This window comes from Elaeis guineensis, chromosome 15 (genome assembly GCF_000442705.2).
Source record: "Elaeis guineensis isolate ETL-2024a chromosome 15, EG11, whole genome shotgun sequence".
Lineage (NCBI taxonomy): Eukaryota > Viridiplantae > Streptophyta > Magnoliopsida > Arecales > Arecaceae > Elaeis > Elaeis guineensis.
This window is the reverse complement of record NC_026007.2, coordinates 67,632,065-67,651,844: the sequence shown is the minus strand read 5'-3', so window position 1 is coordinate 67,651,844 and position 19,780 is coordinate 67,632,065. Positions and strand designations below refer to the sequence as shown.

At 35.5% G+C, this 19,780-nt stretch overlaps 2 protein-coding genes and 2 pseudogenes across 2 annotated transcripts; all 4 read left to right on the top strand.

The window, feature by feature from the left end:
- Nucleotides 1-819: 819 nt before the first annotated feature.
- On the top strand, nucleotides 820-1,383 carry LOC140850784 (receptor-like protein kinase THESEUS 1; annotated as a pseudogene).
- Nucleotides 1,384-1,395: 12 nt separating this feature from the next.
- LOC109506659 (receptor-like protein kinase THESEUS 1) lies at nucleotides 1,396-7,438 on the top strand (annotated as a pseudogene).
- A 2,608-nt stretch (nucleotides 7,439-10,046) lies between these two features.
- On the top strand, nucleotides 10,047-10,517 carry LOC140853985 (secreted RxLR effector protein 161-like). Its single transcript, XM_073249106.1, has one exon. It carries the CDS (start codon nucleotides 10,047-10,049, stop codon nucleotides 10,515-10,517), a length of 471 nt encoding a protein of 156 aa, XP_073105207.1.
- An 894-nt stretch (nucleotides 10,518-11,411) lies between these two features.
- Nucleotides 11,412-17,304, top strand: LOC105058367 (uncharacterized). The gene is made up of 6 exons (XM_010941271.4): nucleotides 11,412-11,623; nucleotides 12,114-12,246; nucleotides 12,431-12,534; nucleotides 15,497-15,668; nucleotides 15,757-15,897; nucleotides 15,974-17,304. The coding sequence occupies exons 1-6, from the start codon at nucleotides 11,574-11,576 to the stop codon at nucleotides 17,012-17,014; spliced, it is 1,641 nt and encodes a 546-aa protein (XP_010939573.1). The 5' UTR covers nucleotides 11,412-11,573; the 3' UTR covers nucleotides 17,015-17,304.
- Nucleotides 17,305-19,780: the final 2,476 nt, after the last annotated feature.

Here is a 19,780-nt window from a genome sequence, read left to right as displayed (position 1 = left end):
GCCCATTCTAATGGCTCTTGGTCTTAGGTATTTACAAAAATAGGTCTAGTTCAACCTTATTTAGGTGATTGTGTTGATCCAACCTACGAATTCTATAAAATTTTAGATTCAATCATCCAAAAAGATTCTTACTATTTAGCATTAGGAAAGAAAGAGTAACAAATTATTAATGTAAATCTCCAGACTAAATGAATCAAGAAATTAGATTAAAGAAAAGAGAATAAAAGTTAAATAACATCCAACATTTTATCTTGATTTGCAAATATCCTGATGCATCTTCAATCACTGTAATGTCAATTCTATATTTCTAATTTATTGTAATGTCTCTCACTAACAATCAAATTTGGGATAGAACTCACCACTGGTGCTTACGTGGCAAAAATAAGTTACTTGGAATATTGAGATGTATTTGCTGGACTATTTTAGAATGGGATGGAATATGATATGAACTAAAAAGAGATTAAAACCAAAATAACTCAAGCTCTAACTTTAATCCCATATCCTCCCCCATCCTTTCTCCCAAAGACGGCCATACAACTCCTGTCGGCGACCCCCTGGCCATCATCATTGCTGCCCCCATTCTTTCGACCACCGTCGACCCCACCCCTGCCCTCCTCTCCTCCTTTCTCTTCATCTTTTTTTCCTTCTTTCTTTCTTTTCTTCTCTTTTTTTCTCTCTCTTCTCCTCTTCTCTGTCTCTTTCAAAAATTTGGGCAAAGAAGATGAAAAGTACTTTTGAGAGTTTTTTCTTCTTGCTTGAGGAGATCTTCGAGCAATCTATTGTACTCTTCAATGGTACTTATCTTAATAGGTCTTAGACATGAAGGAGATGAGACTACTGCGCTAGATTTTTTTTTTTCCTCTTACTTTCAATACCTTCTTAATTGATGTTTCTTCTACTGCATTCACCCCCGCCAACAACAACCTATTTGCTTGTGGTTCCTCCCAAAATATCTCGATCTAAGGCAAATCTTTTTCTTGATTTTTATAGTAGTCTTCATTTATTCTAAAAAAACTTCTGGAGATAGTGCCTTTTCCACCTCCACTTCTGCTCTTTCATCACCCATATATCAGTCCCTTCATATCTTCTTCGAACTGAGCTATTGCAAGTTTGATATTGGGAATTCGGGTCAGCACTCGATCTGCCTTCATGTCTACCCTCTTCCAAATTCTGGTATGATTTGAGCTTTCCCCATTGACAGTCATCATAGATGAGTTTGTCCTCATGAACAATTTCACTATCAAGAATTCCAACTTTACATATTTGTTCAAGGAGTATTTAGTGAATGCAACCTCCAACTTGTTGGTTCTTACCTTCATTCCATCAAATGGCTTTGTTTCATTTGTGAATGGGACCGAAATCATCTTGATTCCTATATATTGAATTGATTAATGTTCAAGCCTTGGCTATACCCATGCAATCATGAATAGTTTGGAGATTATGAAGATTAGTAGTGATGTCAAAATCTTAGATGGACTCTATGCTGTTAAAGATCTTTTGCCTAAGTCACCCCCAGAACAGAACAAGTTGGAAACTATAATTGGAATAGTTATGGGATTTGTAGTTGCTGTTGGGTTAATGGTATTACAATATTGCTATTTCATGGCTCGCAGATCAAAAACTAGCCCCCATATAGTCACCCATGGTTACCATTAGAGGGGGGCATTGGGCCGGACTGGCCCGACACGAACTGGGCCATGCCTGGCACAGTCCGTCAAGTACTGTAGCGGGCCATGACAGCTCAGTCCGACACAAACTGGGCCATGCCTGGCACAGCCCACCAAGTACTATAGTGGGTCGTGCCAATACTAAGGGCCAGGCTGGGCTGAGGGTTTGGTGGCCCGCAGCCTAGGCCCGGCACGACTCGTCGTGCCAGGCAAGGCATGGCACGTGCCCAGACCCGGCACGACCTGCATGCCAGCCTATATGGGCCGTGCCAAGGGCCATGGCACGATCCATTTGGCACAGGATGTTTTTAAATTTTTTATTTTAAAAAATATTTTTTATAAAAAAAATAGGTTGGAGACTTGGAGGATAAATAAAAAAATAAGAGATATTAATTTTTTTTTTGTAAAAGTAAAAATCACCTTATAATGATGGAGGGTTTGGCATAGACTCCTACCAGTTTATTAATATAAATCAAAATTATACAAAAGAGGGACGGAGGCTAGGCCTGACTTCCGAAATACAATGAGGGGGAGAGAGAAGAAAATAGAGATGACTCACCTCAATAAATAAAAAATAAAAATATATAATTTTAAAAAATTAAAAATTAAAAATAAATCTTACTAATTGTCTATGTTGTTTGTGTCATCCTCATCATCAGATTCAGTATCATGTCTTCCTCTGTCTTGAAGTCTCATCTCCTTATCCAGTCAATCTTTGAAGCAGAGCAGCATCTCAACTGTGTCGCCCATCATTCTGCTCCTCTTTTCATCCAGAACGTACCGACCTACACTAAAAGCTGATTCTAATGCTACTGTAAATATCGACACAGCTAAAATATCTTATGCAATTTTAGATATAAAAGGATATTGATTTTTTATACTCTTCCACCTGACCAATACATCAAAAATTTTTATTTGATTTTCATCTAATATAGAAGAGATTTCATTTCATAAATAACATTTTAATTTATTGCTTAAAGATGAAGAAAATGTATGTGAATATCTCCTATGTACAAGAAATGAAAAAACAGATGATGAATGAGAGGTACTAAAAGTGGGTTGTGAAGATGATATAGACTGTCTAGATTCATGAATCTTTTCATCATATAATATAAAAATATCATAAAATAGTTAAGTTATCTCAGCTTTAGATGCTTCAAAATCATAATTCATATATTTAATAATTTCATCAAATAAAATATGTACGCCAATTAATTTAATCCATGGATCAAATAAAGTAGTTAAGTTATGCATGGGACATACCACATCCCAATATTGATTTCATTTTATTTTTATTTTATGAATAATAGGTATTAAAATATTATCATATCTATATTGTGCAAATTGACTATAAATTATATATGCTTATTATAAAAATATACAAGAGATTGGAAAATAAATGCCAGAAAGAGTATTTATAGTATTATAAACTAACTAAATTTTTTTTTTCAATCAGTTTCAGTTAAAATAAAACCTAATCTACGATCATTTATATATGCACTTAACAGATTTTTGTATATATATGCATCATGAATCATTATATATATAGAATTCCAATGGATAACTACATCAAGTTTAAATTTTTTGAAATATTTACCATAGTCTAGACATAATTATTTGAACTCTTGTAATCGAGCTCGTGAAGATTGAATAAAAGATACTACATTCCTAATTCTTGTAATTATATCTTGAATAATATCTATTCTAGCTTGAACAGAAAGATTCAAAATATGACATGCACATCTAATATAAAATAAATTCTTATTAAGAATGGGATGAAAAGAATCCTTCAATAACTAGACAGCTACATTATGATTAGATGCATTATTAAATATAACAGATATAATTTTATTACTATTACTATATGTAGCTGCAGTTTGATAAATAGCATTGGATATTTGTCGGCCAGAATGAGGATAATCAAAAGAATGAAAAGTAAGAATATGCTTATTTAATTATCAATCATTGTTTATATAATGAGCAGTGATAGGAATAAAAGATATACTACCTATAGATGTAGTCCATATATCAGAAGTTAATAGTATTTTTATATTTAAGACAGAAAGAGTTTTAATCAAATTATCTTTCATTGTTAAATAATTAGTTATAGCGATTTTTCTAAATATACATCTACTGATTCTTCTGTAAGCAGGTTGTAAAACTAATTGAACATACTCTTCAAAATGAAAAGATTCACATAGACTAAAAGGTAATTCATCCCTAACTATCCATTTTACAATTTTTTTTTTGATTTTCATGATTATAAGCAAAAATTTCTACAAGGACACCTCCTTTGAAGATGAGAATCGCTTATCTTATGAGACTCTTGATGTCTCTTCAAATGGCCAGTTTCTTCAGAACTGGTATAACCATATAATTTGATATATTTTTTATATTTTATCTTATAGACTCCATCAACTAAAACTCTATCAAAATTATTTCATACAGCGTCGGTCCTCTTACGGAAAGAGATTCAACAGAAGCGACTTTAGAGGAAGTGGAAAAAGTTTCTTCCTCTTCAAAAATAGGGAGAAAGTCGGATTGTGCGGCGATAATACTCTCATTGTCATAATTTGCCATCTAAATTGAGAAAATATAAAAAAATAAAAATTAATTCGTAACCAGCAAAAGAAAATTGAGTAGAGTCAAAAAAGAAGAAGAGGTAGAGCGAAGAGTTGGAGAGCCGGAAGAAAAAGATCGGATCGAAAAAGAAGAGCTGACAGAGTAGAATCGGAAGAGCTGCCTCTTGAACTTTGACCTTTAAAAGGGAGACATTTCCTCCTCTTATATAACTCTTGAATTACTATACTATAATTGCTACTTGCTAAATATTGAATGGAAGAGAGCAGAATTTCTAGAAGAGAGAATAAATAAGAGTAAAGAGATTAGAGAGGGAGAGAATTTGTTTGATGAATTAGTATGGTGAGAATGAAAGAGGAGGATCCTATTTATAAAAATTTTAAAATTTTTATTTTCTCAAAGTACCCCTCAATCTAATCATTTTTTGACTGTTGGAGGGGTCAAAATGATCATTTTTTCAAATATAACTGTTATAACCCAAAAAAATTAAAAAAAAAATTTAGTTGTTACGGGCAGGATCTGATCCGTAACGGCCTCAAACGGGTCATGCCAGGTATTGCCCATAATGGCCTTAAACGGGCCATGCCTGGCCCGGCCCGTAACGGGCTCAAACGGGCCATGCTAGGCATGGCCCATTTGGGCTAATTTTTTTTTTAAAAAAAATAAAAGGGCCGAGCCATCAGGCCTGTGGGCCTGATGGGCCACGGTCGTGCCTGGCACGACCTGTCACTCTCCGGGCCTAGGGCCATGTCAGGCTAGGGTCCGATGTAATCAGGCCATGCCAGGCACGGTCCATTTAGTCTATGGCCCAATGGGCCTGGGCCGGGCCGTGCCAAGCATGGCCCAGTGCCCAAGTCTAGTTACTATTGCCCTTGTATGGAAACTCATATATAATTTGCAAGATCTCGACAACTTCTCAGAAGAGCAGAATAGCAACCTGGATCTCTTCAGCCTCTACAAATGTCTTTATATTTCTAGAGATCATGGATGCAATGAATAAGTTTGATAAGAGCTTGCTTCTTAGTGTAGGTGGTTTTAGAAAGGTCTACAAGGGGACACTAGAAGATCGACACTAAAGTTACTATCAATAGAAGAAACTCAAGGTTTGAGCAAGGGCTGGCTAAATTCCATACTGAGATTGAGATGTTATCCAAGCTCTGGCATGACCACTTGATCTCATTTATTGGCTATTATGATGAGTTCCCTAAGATGATTTTGGCCTATGAGTATGTGGCAAAAGAGCCATATAAAGAAGAGAGCAGAAAACTCTTGATGGTTCTCTTCATCTTCTTCTCTCAAGTTTTGGAAAGAGGAGAAGACAAAGAGAGAAGAGGAGAAGGTAGAGAGAGGAGGAAAGAGAGAGAGTGAGAGAGGGCAAAGAAGAAAAAGAGAGAAAGGGAAGGATGGGGGTGGTAGGAGAAATGGGGGCAGCATCGGTGGTTGGAAAATCGCCGATGAGAGTTGTATGATTGTCTTAAAGAGAAAGGATAGAGAAGAAGGTGGGGTCAAGACAGAAGCCTAAGTTATTTTGATATTTTTATCTCTTTTAAATATATATCATATTCTATCATATTTTAAAATGATCCAACAAATCTATTTTAACATTCTAAATAATCTATTTTGGCTACATAGTGTTGGTAAGAATTCAGAAATCAATCTGCATGAGCTGTTATCCATGCTTCCCACATCATAAGCTATTACACAGAAAATTTTATGGAGAGATTATAGAGATTCTTTTTATTTCAATAATCATAGCCTGAATTTATGTATAGTAGTTATTACATTGCAAAGATAGATGCCTGTACATGTTATATAAATAATCTTTTGTATTCAGAAAAAGATGGAATATAACATACCATTTCATCATGGTATCAGAGCAATAACTCTAGGACCTGTGAGTCTCTTTTGTGGTATAGTAGAAAGAAAGAAAAGAAAAATACGAGAGATTGAGAGCAATGGAAGAACGTACTCCCTCAACAGAAAATTCTCAAGGAGAAAATTCAATCCTTGCAGACTTAACATCTAGAATAACACAGATGTTGAACCAAACATCAACCACAGCAAGTCATAAATCTATCACTACACAGATTGGCATCAAGCTAGATGACACCAATTATGGACTTTGGTCTCAAGTCATAGAGATGTACATCTCAGGCAAAGACAAGTTAGGATACATAAATGGGGATCTTCCATAACCCCATGAGACAGATCCTAGTTTCAAAAAATGGAGAACAAAAAATGCAATGGTGAAAGGATGGCTGATCAACTCTATGGATCCAAAATTGATCGGTAACTATATCAGATTCTCGACGGTAAAAGCAGTATGGGACGCTATTGCTGCAACATATTTTGATGGCTGCAACATCTCACAAGTTTATGATCTCAAAAGGAAGGTGACAAGGCTTAAACAAGGTAGATGATCTATTGAGACATATTATAACAACCTTCAAGGCCTATAGAGAGAAATCAATTTCCGTCGTCCCAATCCAATGAAATGTGAAATTGATATTTAGAAGTATCACTCTATTTTATAAGAAGATAGAGTCTATACATTTCTAGATGGATTAGATGACCGTCTTGACAAGATCCGAAGAGATGTGTTTCAACTTCAACCATTTCCTACAGTAGAACAGGCCTATGCATATGTTCGTCGAGAAGATCTGAGACAAATAGTGATGTTGACAAAAGAAGATATAGTGCCTAGTGCTGTTATGATCTCAAAAGGAGGACAGAAGTCTCAGCAGCAATCTTCACTTCATCTGATATCCAAAGAAAAGCCTAATACATCAACGAAGCCAAAGTCCTAAGCAAGAGAAGGGGTTTGCACACACTGTGGGAATATGAAACACACTAGAGATATCTGTTTTAAGCTGTATGGCTATCCAGAATGGTGGCATGAACTCAAGGCGAAAAAGAAATATAAAGCTGGTCGAGCCGTATTTGTGAAAACTGGAGACTCTCCTTCTGCTATAGCAAATCCTGAATCTCAACTTTCCCTTATACCACAAAAAGACTCTTCGCCTGCTGTGACAAACAAATCTATGGTTCTTAATGATTCAGGTAACCATGATTGGATTGTTGATTCAGGGGCGACTGATCACATGACATTTGATCCAGGATATTTTCTTGAAACCACTCAACCAAAACGAACGTGCATTGCCAACGCTAATGGAGTGACATATCCAGTTTAGGGCCTGGAAGAGTGGCACTTTCACCCTCCTTTTCACTACCAAATACTTTATTAGTTCCATCTCTTTCAAATAGATTATTGTCTGTAGGCCAAGCGACCGAGGAATTGAATTGCTATGCACTAATTTATCCTAAGTTTTGTTTGTTTTAGGATATTCTCAGCAAGGATATTATTGATCGTTTGGTACTAAAGTATGAGGGGTGGATTGTTCTTATTCGGTGGGCTGCTCTTGCTTACTTCTTGTCTCATCATCATCATTCTCTTCTTCCAATCCCGTAGTTACCATCATTGGCTCCATAACCAGATCACTTTGAGATTCTTCAAGCCTTGGTTGAGTCTCAACTAGAATAGATGGTAGTAGTTGAGCTTCATCAAACTTAGTCATACCATCGGGTTCACTTATTTTCAAGTTTGTATCTTCAAATCTTGGCTAGTTTTTTCATCTATTCACATACTGCTCTTCATCGAGTAGCTCCCCTTGAAGAGAAGAATGAGAGTCTGATTTTGGAAAGAAAGTTTCAGTTTCAAGAAAGGTGACATCCATTGTGATATAAAGGTGCCTGATAGTGGGATCATAACATCAATAGCCTTTCTTATATGCAGCGTACCCCAAAAATATGCAACGGACATCACATGGTTCAAGTTTGGTTCGCTGATTTTTGTGAAGATGAACATAAGCTACACATCCAAATATTCTAGGTGAAAGCATCAAGACGGAAGGCAATGGTACATGATGAGCAAGAGCTTGCAATAGAGTTTCAAAGTTTAAAACTTGAGATGGCATTCAATTTAGGAAGTAAACAGCAGCAATAACTACGTCTATCCAATAGCATCGAGGTGCATTTGCTCCTGTTAACAGAGTTCAAGTTGTTTCGAAGATATTTCTATACTTTGGCCCTGCAACATCATTTTCTCTCTCACTCCTTTTTTTCTTATTTATTTCCTTTCCTATCCCTCTCTCTCTTATTTCCCTCACTGCCATACATACATACATACATTGAAAGCTATTCTTGGAAGAGAAAGGAAAAATAAAAGCAAAGAAAGAGAGAGGAAAGAAAATAAATATAAAAAAAAAGTGAGAGAGAAAATGGTGTTGCGGATCGAAAAAATAAACATATCCTCGAAACAACTCGAGCTCTGTTAATAGGAGCAAATGCACCTCGATGCTATTGGACAGATGCAATTATTACTGCTATTTACTTCCTAAATCGAATGCCATCTCGAGTCTTGAACTTTGAAACTCCATTGCAAGTTCTTGCTCATCATGTACCATTGCCTTCTGTTTTGATGCTTCTGCCTAGAATATTTGGATGTGTAGCTTATGTTCATCTTCACAAAAATCAGCAAATCAAACTTGATCCATGTGCTATCTATTGCATATTTTTGGGCTGCGCAACACATAAGAAAGGCTATCAATGCTATGATCCCACTAGCAGGCGCCTTTATATCACAATGGATGTCACCTTTCTTGAAACAGAAACTTTCTTTCCAAAATCAGACTCTCATTCTTCTCTTTAAGGGGAGCTGCTCGGTGAAGAACAAAATGTGAATAGTTGGAAAAACTGGCCAAGATTTGAAGATACAAACTTAAAAATAAGTGAACCCGATGGCATGACTAAATCTAATGAAGCTCAACTACTACCATCTATTCTAGTTGAGACTCAACCAAGGCTTGAAGAATCTCAAGGTGATCTGGTTATGGAGCCAATGATGGTAACTACGGAATTGAAAGAAGAGAATGGTGATGATGAAACAAGAAGTAAGCAAGAGCAGCCCACCAAACAAGAACAGTCCACCCCTCATACTTTAGTACCAAATGATCACTCTCCTGAGAATACTCCTAAGGTACAATCTCTAAGCTCTTTTTCCAATAATACTATAGATGATTCTGTTGACTATAAATTATCTTTCAGATATAATCGTGGTAAGCCACCAAATCGATACTCACCAAACCATGAAGAAAAGAAGACGAGGTATCCAACTGCCAACCATGTTTGTACCCAGAGACTATCACTACCCCTCAAAGCCTTTGTGCACAAGCTATCTTCTGAATATATTCCAAATACAGTACTAGAGGCCTTGAACGACCCCAAATGGATCCAAGCAATAATTGAAGAGATGACAGCTCCGCAGAAGAATGATACCTGGAAGCTTATGCCGCTGCCCGAAGAGAAAAAAGCAGTGGGATGTACATGGGTGTTCTCCATTAAACATAAGGCAGATGGATCGATAGATCACTACAAAGCGAGACTTGTAGCAAAGGGATATACCCAGTCATATGGCATAGACTATCAAGAGATATTTTCACCAGTAGCAAAGTTGAATACGGTCAGAGTATTACTATCTCTCACTGCAAACTTAGATTGGCCACTACATCAGATCGACGTAAAAAATATGTTTCTTAATGGGAATGCTTGAATGTAAGCCTGCAGATACGTCAATAGTTCAAAATCATGGACTGAGAGAATATTCAAACCAGATACCCACAAAATAGAGAAAGGTACCAACAACTTATGGGCAAATTGATTGACTTGTCACATACACGACCGGATATTGCCTATACTGTGAGTTTGGTAAGTCAATTCATGCATAATCCTAGTGAGGAACATATGAATGCTGTACTTCGAATTCTACGGTACTTGAAGTCTTCTCTAAGAAAAGGGCTCATGTTTAAGAAATATAATCATTTAAAAATTGATGGTTATACGGATGCAAACTGGGCTGGAAGTATCACTGATAGAAAATCTACATCAGGATATTTCATTTTTGTAGGTGGTAACCTAGTCACTTGGAGAAGTAAGAAGCAAAAAGTGGTTGCATTATCTAGTGCAGAGGCTGAGTTTAGAGGCATGGCTAAAGGGTTTTGTGAGCTTCTTTGGTTAAAGGAGTTATTGAAAGAGATTGATTATTCATCCGATTCAGCAATGAATCTGTTTTGTGATAATAAAGCGGCTATAGAGATTGCACAAAATCCAGTTCAATATGATCGGACAAAACATGTTGAAGTGGACCGATATTTTATTAAGGAAAAGCTCGAAGCTAAGATAGTTCAATTCCCATTTGTAAAGTCAGAAGAATAGTTGGCAGACATCCTTACAAAGGCAGTCTCAAACAAGATTTTTTATAAATCACCGGACAAGTTGGGCATTGGAGACATCTATGCACCAACTTGAAAGAGGGTGTTGGTAAGAATCCAAAAATCAATCTGCATAAGCTGTTGCCCATGCTTCCCATGTCACGAGCTGTTACACAAAAGATTTTGTAGAGAGATTATAGAGATTCTTTTTATTTCAATAATCATAACTTGAATTTATGTACAATAACTATTATATTTTAAAAATAAATATCTGTACATGCTATATAAACAGTCTTTTGCATTCAGAAAAAAATAAAATATAATATACCATTTCATCACATAAGTAGTAGCTGTGAGCTCTATCTCAATTTGGACAGTCAATTAGGGATATTGTAATAAATTAAAAAATATAAAATTAATATTATAGTAATCGAAGATATTTATAAGTTGAGATAAAATATAAATATTATTTATTTAATTTTAAAACAAAAGAAACCAGCGCAGTTAGTAGCATTATTGAATCTTTGTCTTGTATCAAGAACGCCGTCGGGCGTGATAGCCGCGTAAGGCCTCCGTCGATCCGAAACGTTCCGCAGGGGCAAAAACACAAAAAAAGCCAGAAACTTCGAGCCGAAGGAACGCGTCAGCCCGAGAAAACTCGGGTGCTTAGATGCCCTATACAATTCCTATGCGGACATATCGTCTTCCCTCCATATCTCCATCCTAACCCTCTTGTCGCGGTTCCTCGAATTACCTGCTGGCCCGAACGCCGTAAATGGGTAGACATGATCGCTAGAGTAACAAAACGAACAGCTGATAAATAAGTCCGTATCACTACCTCTATGCGACAAGCAATTACCAACCCCTCTTACTCTCCTCGCTAAGGTTCCACAGCAACGACAAAAAGGCTCTCTCTTTCTGTCGCTCTCTCTCTTTCTTTCCTTCTCTCTCTCATTTGGTTAGATCTCGGAAAAAAAAAATTCTAAAAGATCTACTCTTTGTCGATAATCTCCATCCGGAAGAAGTTAGGAAGGCTTGATCGATAGAAATTTGATTCGCGATGTCGATGCTTGATGCCTTCTTCAATAAGGGTTTCAAAGGAGCCAAATGGTATGTTAAAATTATTTGATTTCTTTGTTTCAGTTGTATGTAATTATCTTGTATTGTATCAGGTTCGCCTTTTGTTTTTGGTTGATGATGGGAATTTTGGATTTTGGGGTCGCTTTTCACTTCTTATATTTCCAATTTTTCTTGTGGGTGTTTCAGTTCTTTTTTTTTTTTTTTTGAAAAAAATTCGGCTTTTTGGATGCTAAAAAAGGGGAGGCTTCTTTAGTGTCTCTGATGTATTGGTGTTTTTGATTCAAGGGTTTTCAAATGATGGCATCAAGTTCGTAATTTGATGAAACTCTGGTTTTTTTATAATATAAACATTAAGATTTTAGGGAATTTTGATGCTTTTGATATCATCGTTGTTTTGTTTGGTCGGTGTTTAAATGGTTTGCTGCAAAGCTTTATTTGGATGAAGTTATAAGTCTTTCTTATAATGAGGGAATTGATTCTTTATTATTATCATTATTATTTTAATTTTGTATGTGATCAGCAAAACACTGCTGAAGCTGACGATTCCGAGAATAAAGTTGCTACGGAATCGGAGGGAGATTCAATTGAAGCAGATGCGAAGAGACATTGCAAAGCTTCTTGAGAATGGGCAGGAAGCCACTGCCCGGATTCGGGTATCTTTTTTTTTTTTTTTTTTGGTTTAATTTATTAGTGAAAACAAACTTATCTTTTCTCTTCTAATGGTTTGTGTAGTGTTACTACGCTACGGGGTCTAGCCAATAAATGGAGCAAACTAGAAGGAGGTGTTTGTTTGTTGCCCATATATTTTGATGATTGATTACTTGGTATTGGTCACAGGTGGAGCATATTGTTCGGGAGGAGAACATGTTGGCAGCGCAGGAGATCATCGAGTTGTTCTGTGAGCTAATTGCTGTCCGCCTTCCCATAATTGAGACGCAGAGGTTGGTTAGTTGGTTATAATTTTTTTTTTTTGTCCATCATGCATGCATGTATGTGTGTATGTTCTTATTCTTTTATTGTATAATTATGTTTGTGTCATCATTTAACTCTGTTTATTGCGAGGAATTATAATTGGTTTTGTTGGCAAATGTTTTTGTGAGCACCCGTCCTAGCATATTTTTAGTTCCACGTTGATTATTTGCTGGGAAGGTCTTGGGTATTTATATGGGATCAAGACATCCAAATAATATTGGTCGACTAGTCTTTTTGGATAAGGTCTTGAGTTGTTATAAATGATATCATAGCAGACCCGGCTCATAACTTATATGGACTAGGGGATATTGCAGCATGGTTTCATTGGCTGACCATGAGCCGATGGTGGTGTTTGCGAATGGATATATGAATTTGAACCCTTAGCTTAGTGAGGATATCAGGGCTTAAATGGGAGGGAATATGTGAGAACTTGTATAGGCGTGTATTTTGTCCCACATCGATTATTCGTTTAAAAGATCTTATGCACTTATACAGGACCAAGAAATTCAAATAATACCTTCCGACTAACTTTTTTGGATGAGGTCCTAGGTGGTTATAGTTTTCTTGTTAACATCTTTTTCAACTTAATGAATTCTTGCTAAATTACTAAACAAGTTTCATTATTTGAGAGTTGGAATTCAAAATCTTGTGTCCTATTTAACAAATAGGATAGGTAGCAGGTATTAAATTCTGTCAATTTTTTTGGGGGTGGTTCCTTGAAGAGTCGCATTCGATACTTTTGGAGTTTGAGATGTGTAGCTTTGATGGAAATAATATAAAATTGAAAATGAATAATAGGCAGTAGGAATATGTTATCATGCACTGATATGCCATGCTTACCAAGGAAGTCATATTTTTTAGATAATGATAAGCCTCAGATACATATCCAATTTTGTCATCATGGTTTGATCCCAAAATGTTTCATTTATGGTTCAAGGTTGCTTAGTTGGGAGGTAAACTAGCATTTTGCATGATTTATGTCATTTATTAAGGGTATGCTTGGTTGCTCGGAAAACCATGCAAAAGGAAAAGAAAAAGGTAAATATTTTCCAAGGAAATGGAAAAGCCTAACAAGATTTGGGAATCTATTTTTGTATTACTTTAGTTTTCCTACCATCTAAACAGCTAGAAGCTTCAAAGTTTCCAAATTTTATATTTTTCAAGATCTTTCCCAAGCTACCAAACATATCCTCAAAGACAAAACTACGTCTGTAATTGGATATGTATACCCCCAGAACCTTTTTATGTAGTCCTTTAATCTGATTACTTATGATTGGTGTTCAGTGATTATGTTTGTGGAATTCTGTGTTACTGAAAATGAAGGTCTAAATGTGTTACTTGTTTTTGGATATGCAGGATTAGTGGGTGTTATTATTATAATGATGTTTCCATTAGAATCAATCGTAAGGGATAATTTAATGTGATTATATTATTTTGTTGGTTTCCATATATATATATATAAACAATTTGCACATCCATTAGAACTGGATCTATCCTCTTCAATTAACTTTACAAAATGGAAGGGAAAATGTGAAGATATGTCTACCACCAACCACAGTCAAAGCTTGACATAAAACCAGCTAGTTGGTTTGCTTCTCTCCAAGTATGAGAGATTTGAAAATGTTCAAAACTAGCAAGTACCTTGGTGATCTTATGAGGAAGAAGCTTTCCTTGGCTGCGGACTTTTGGATCTTGAGAGTAGAGCAAGTCTTACGTTAGGGAGTCCAAATCAATCCAAATCCTCTGACACTCCTTATCAGCTGCTCGCCTAGTGTCCTTATCAGCCGCACTTCTTCTATTACCCTTCCATACAGATTTTCTCAAGTCTAACATATTGAACATTGCCAGGCTCTGTCTGATATAACTGACATTCATATCGAAGTGATCATCCTGTGAAATTGAAGAAGTATGAAACATTATAAAACTTGAAAGAAAAAAACTTTATTTGCTTTGATGACCAACAAATAGGGTTCCAAAAAAAATGCTGATGTTGCTTACCTATAACAAGATAGATAGATAGCAGCACCTCTACTATACCCATCCATACAGTTTTTTTCAGGTCTAACACATGGAACATTTAACTGACAATCATATTGATATGTTCATTTTATGAAATCGGAGAAGTATGAAATATTATAAAATTTGATGAAAAGTAACTTTATTTGCTTTAGTGACCAACAAATAGGGTTCCTTGGAACTTTAAATTTGGTTTAGCGTCTTTTGCATTTCTATCTGATGTGTTATATCCTGTTACCAAAAATTTTGCATGTTTGACATAATATCAGCATAATCTTTCACTTTGAAAATTTTGCAAATTGTGATTGATATTAATGTGCCCTGAGAAACCTTGCTTCCTTTGGTGTTAAAAGAGGAAAGTCTTGCTTGTTCCAGTACATGGTTGGTACATTTTCAAGGAAAGCATTTTGTTTTCAAGGAAAGCATTTTGTTTACTTGTTCCCAAACATGGTTGGTGGATCTTCATGGGCACCATCAAATCTTTAAACCGGGGTTTTAAGTATCAATGCTGGTAAAGATGCACCCCAGCACCCAAAAAAAATAATAATAATAAAGAGGAAAATAAACGGAAAGAAAAAAGAAAACGAAAAGGAAGAACCATGTGGTAATTTTACATGTTTCCTTGTCACTCAGAGTTAGGTTGTATGTATTATATACCTCAAACTAATCTGCTGGACAAATACAAAGTTGCTTTTATTTAAAGTTCTTACTTAATTCTTTTTAAGTTGAGAGGCAGAATTCTTTTCTGGATGATCCCATCTAGTTAATACAAAGATACTATTAACATATCTGCTGAATATTTCTTTCAATTATTTATAGAGTTTGCTCCTCCTTTTTTTTTTTTTTTTGTGGTTTGAGTTTTATATTCATATTCAATATAGAGCTTCTCGTCTAACCTGCCGCAGAATTGTTCAGGGAATGTCCTCTTGACCTTAAAGAAGCAATTTCCAGCATTTGTTTTGCTGCACCAAGATGTGCAGATTTACCTGAGTTGCAGCAAGTTCAGATGTTGTTTGCAGCCAAATATGGCAAGGAATTTGTTGCAGCTGCCACCGGGCTCATGCCTGATTGTGGAGTCAACCGCCAGGTCACATGAACTTAAGTGCCAGTAATCAAATTTCCATTTATCCTTTTTGATTTGTTGCAGTATTTTTCCTAACAAGTTACTCCAACAGATAATTGAACTGTTGTCGGTTCGAGCTCCTTCAGTGGAAGCAAAATTGAAGTTGCTGAAGGAAATTGCTGAAGAGCATGAGTTAGATTGGGATCCATCTGCCTCTGAAACCGAGTTTCTTAAACCACATGAGGATTTGTTGGTGAGTTGAAGCGCTTTTGTTCTGTTATTATCATATTTCTTCTCTATCTGATACAAAGATTTTGTCTTTTCATCAGAATGGACCAAACCACTTTACCAATGGGTCTACATTGCCTCTTCCAAAAGAGAAACACAATGAAGCATTGTCTTCCAACCATGTAGAAGAATCTCGTGAAGAATCAGATTTGGATGCAGGCTTTGATTCATTGGATCTTCCTGAAGTTCCAAAAGTTTCTGTCCGTTCAACATCTGATATTCCCTCGGCTCCAGAAATGGTTCCACCTGTACCATCCTCTCCACCACATGACTTTGAACTTGATCAACTCAACAAATATACTTCTAGTGAGATGTCACATGTTCCTCAAGTGGAGCCTGGAGAAAAGAAACCTGAGGTATCAGTTGCTTCCCCCTACACCCAGCCCGATGTTTCAGTTGCTTCAAGGGAAGGCAAACAGTTCATCCCATTTGTTTCTTGTCCATCATTTTCTTCTGATCAAGTGTCTGCTAAGCAAACTGAGCCTGCATCCTCTCCCCCAGTATTTTCATCTGTTACAGTATCAGAGAGGCAAAGTGATAGAGCTCCGTTGTCCTCATTTTCTTCTGCTCCATTATCTGCAAAGAAAAGTGAGCCAGCTTCCTCCATTCCCCAGAGTAACAGCGAGGGCAATGTAGACTTGCAGGATGTATTGGCTGCTGCTCAGGCTGCTGCTGAAACTGCTGAACGAGCTGCAGCAGCTGCACGTGCTGCCGCAAACCTTGCACATGTTAGAATCACAGATCTTGTAACAAAAAGGAACAGCCGGAGTTTGGAAAATGAATTCAAGGAGGAAGGTACTCATCAACAGGACCTGACTGGGAAATCAATATTTGATCATCAAGATTCTTTTGATCATATGAATGACATTTTTGAGTCAAAGTGGGGATTGAGTGGACCATCTTTTTCTTCTCATGAAGTGCCTGGGATGGAAGATGAGTCATCTCTTTCAAAGGAACAAATGCCCGAGCATCAGTGTGCTCCTGTGCCTCAGCGGTCCACCTCTTTGGAGGATGATCCATACTTTTCGTACCCCAACCTGTTCACCTCACAGGATTCAGATCAAAAAATCAAGTATTCATAGTTAAATAGATCATTCGAGTTCTGCTTATGAGTTCTGAGTGTGATATCAGGAGTAGCCAGTTTAGCTCATGCAAGCTGAGCAACAAGTGTTTCTAGGGACAGCCTCTCTTCCCTACAAGCTACAAGGCGAATTGGTTCTTCAAGTCGATTGCATAGGATTATCAGACCTGTCTTTGCAGGCGATCTTTATGTATAGTGAATAAAAGTGGTGTTTGTTTTTAATAGTAAGTCCGGTTGATGTATCTTTTGAACGGTTTTTGACTATTGTATTATAAATGCTCTGCTTGATCTCGTTTGGCTCTCGTTTGGCTCTCAATGATGAGATTTACCATGATAATGGACCCCGTGCTGAACCATTATTTGATAGTTAAAATGGCTATAACTGTCGGTATCTGTACTACAATGTGTGACTTCAAAATTTTAGCATTTGGACTACAATATGCGACTTCAAACTTTTAGCATTAAAATGATAACTTTCATAACGGCTATAACGACACCATGACACAACGTAATAAGAAATAATGGAGAAATAATAATATTATTTTCCAAATTATTCTTTATTAAATAAAAAATATTGTTTTTTAGAGAGTGAAAAACTTGGATTATGAAAAAGAAATATCATTTCATTGGGAGAAACAATAAAAATGGAAAAAACTGATGGCTACAGTGAATTAGCTCTTGTTCTCCAGCCCAATAGACTGTAAGCTGACAACCAAATTGTGTTATGCAAGCGTACATCTCAAATACGAATAACTGCATAAAGCGAAGAGGTTTCTAGGATGCGCAACCTAACCCAAGAACAGCTATTGTAAAATAGAGAAATTCTTTGTGCACCATTGGTGGTATAGAAAATTCGACATAGAGCACACCATTTTATGTGATTAGTTCATATAACCATCGCTTTCCAATATATATTTAATGCTTGCAATTCACTTTTTGTTTGAAAATTTTGAATGACAAAAATATTTCTGTACTTTGAAAAAGTTTATGACATCTCATATCTATATTATGACATCCTGCATGTAGAAAGTCATAATTTTAACAAATTATGATATTTCATGTCCATATTATGATATCCAGCGTACATGAAGTCATAATTTTGATGCAGGATGTTGTAATATGTCACAAAATATCATAATTTTTTTTAAAGAGCATGGGTATTTTCATCATTCAAAATTTTCAAATCAAAAAATGAAATTACAGATATTAAATATATATTGAAAAGTGGTTTGACAAAAATGCTCCATCTATATTATGACATTTTGGACCATCTTATAACATTTTGCTGCAGTAAGTCATAATTTGACACAGAATGTCATAATATAGAGGATGTCATAATTTTTTTGACCATATCATGACATCCCGCATGCAGAAAATTATAATTTAACGCAAGATATCATAATATGCCATAAGATGTCATAATTTTTTTCAAAAAGCAGAAATATTTTCATCATTCAAAATTTTCAAATAAAAAAAATAAAATTACATGTATTAAATACGCATTAAAAAGCGATGGCTATATGGACCAATCACATAAAGCGATGTATTTCATATCGAATTTTCTATACCACCCACAGTGCACAAAAAATTTTCCCCTTGTAAAACATTGACTACCAATATTCATCACAAAAGACCAAAAGTGCTGGGTACTTACACCTTACTGACAAATTTGTTGCTTGTCAATATGAGAAATTCTTTATGCATCATGAACAATATAGAAAATCCAACATATAGCGCACCATTTTATGTAATTAATTTACATAGCCATCACTTTCCAATGTATATTTAATGCCTGTAATTTTATTTTTTGATTTAAAAATTTTATATGACAAAAATATCTTTACTTTTTAAAAAAAATTATGACATCCTGTGATATGTTATAACTTCCTACACACAGAATGTCATAGTATGATCCAAAAAATTATGATATCCTGTGACATATTATGACATCCTACATCAAATTATGACTTCCTGCATGATGGATATCATAATATGACACAGAATGTCATAATATAGAAAATATATTTTTATCCAACCACTTTCCAATGCATATTTAATACCTGCAGTTTTTTTTTATTTAAAAATTTTGAATGACCAAAATATCTCTGTATTTTGAAAAAAATTATGACATCCTACATCAAAATTATGGACATAAGATATCATAATTTTTTTTAAAAAATAAAAATATTTTTATCATTTAAAATTTTTCAATAAAAAAATAAAACTGTAAGTATTAAATATATATTAAAATGTATATGTCACGCCCCCGACCCGAGATTGTGAATCGAGGATCATGGCAACCGCCGCATACTTATGAAGAACTCTCTCCATAAGCATGCAAGGCATCTCATCACGATATCAATACATCACAGCGGAATAAATTCAAATAATTATTATTCAACTTTAATTCAAGTAATTAAATAAATATCTTACATCCGATAAAATTTTACTAAAAATAAAACAATAGATCTAAGTTCAATGAAGTTGACAATGCTAAATCTCGCCTCTAAAAGCTCTGTCCCAATATTTCTTCCCACGCTCGAAATTAATTATCTGAATCTGAAAAATAGAAAGAAAGGTAATGAGCTAGACAGCCCAGTAAGTAACAAATATCTCAACTAGATAATTCAGATATTATATAATTTTCAAGAATAATATTGCAAATAAACATAAGAGTATATTTCATGCTGATTTAATACAAATCAAATATTTTCAAATATTCACATATAATATAATCATAAATCCGATTCGATTTAAAAACACTCGT

What these genes read in the sequence shown, in the direction of transcription:
- LOC140853985 (XM_073249106.1), top strand. Translation starts at nt 10,047, where the DNA reads ATGAATGCTGTACTTCGAATTCTACGGTACTTGAAGTCTTCTCTAAGA.
- LOC105058367 (XM_010941271.4), top strand. Translation starts at nt 11,574, where the DNA reads ATGTCGATGCTTGATGCCTTCTTCAATAAGGGTTTCAAAGGAGCCAAA. An exon ending in AAGCCACTGCCCGGATTCGG is followed by an intron (nt 12,247 to 12,430) that starts GTATCTTTTTTT and finishes TATTGGTCACAG; the next exon opens with GTGGAGCATATTGTTCGGGA. An exon ending in AACCACATGAGGATTTGTTG is followed by an intron (nt 15,898 to 15,973) that starts GTGAGTTGAAGC and finishes TCTTTTCATCAG; the next exon opens with AATGGACCAAACCACTTTAC.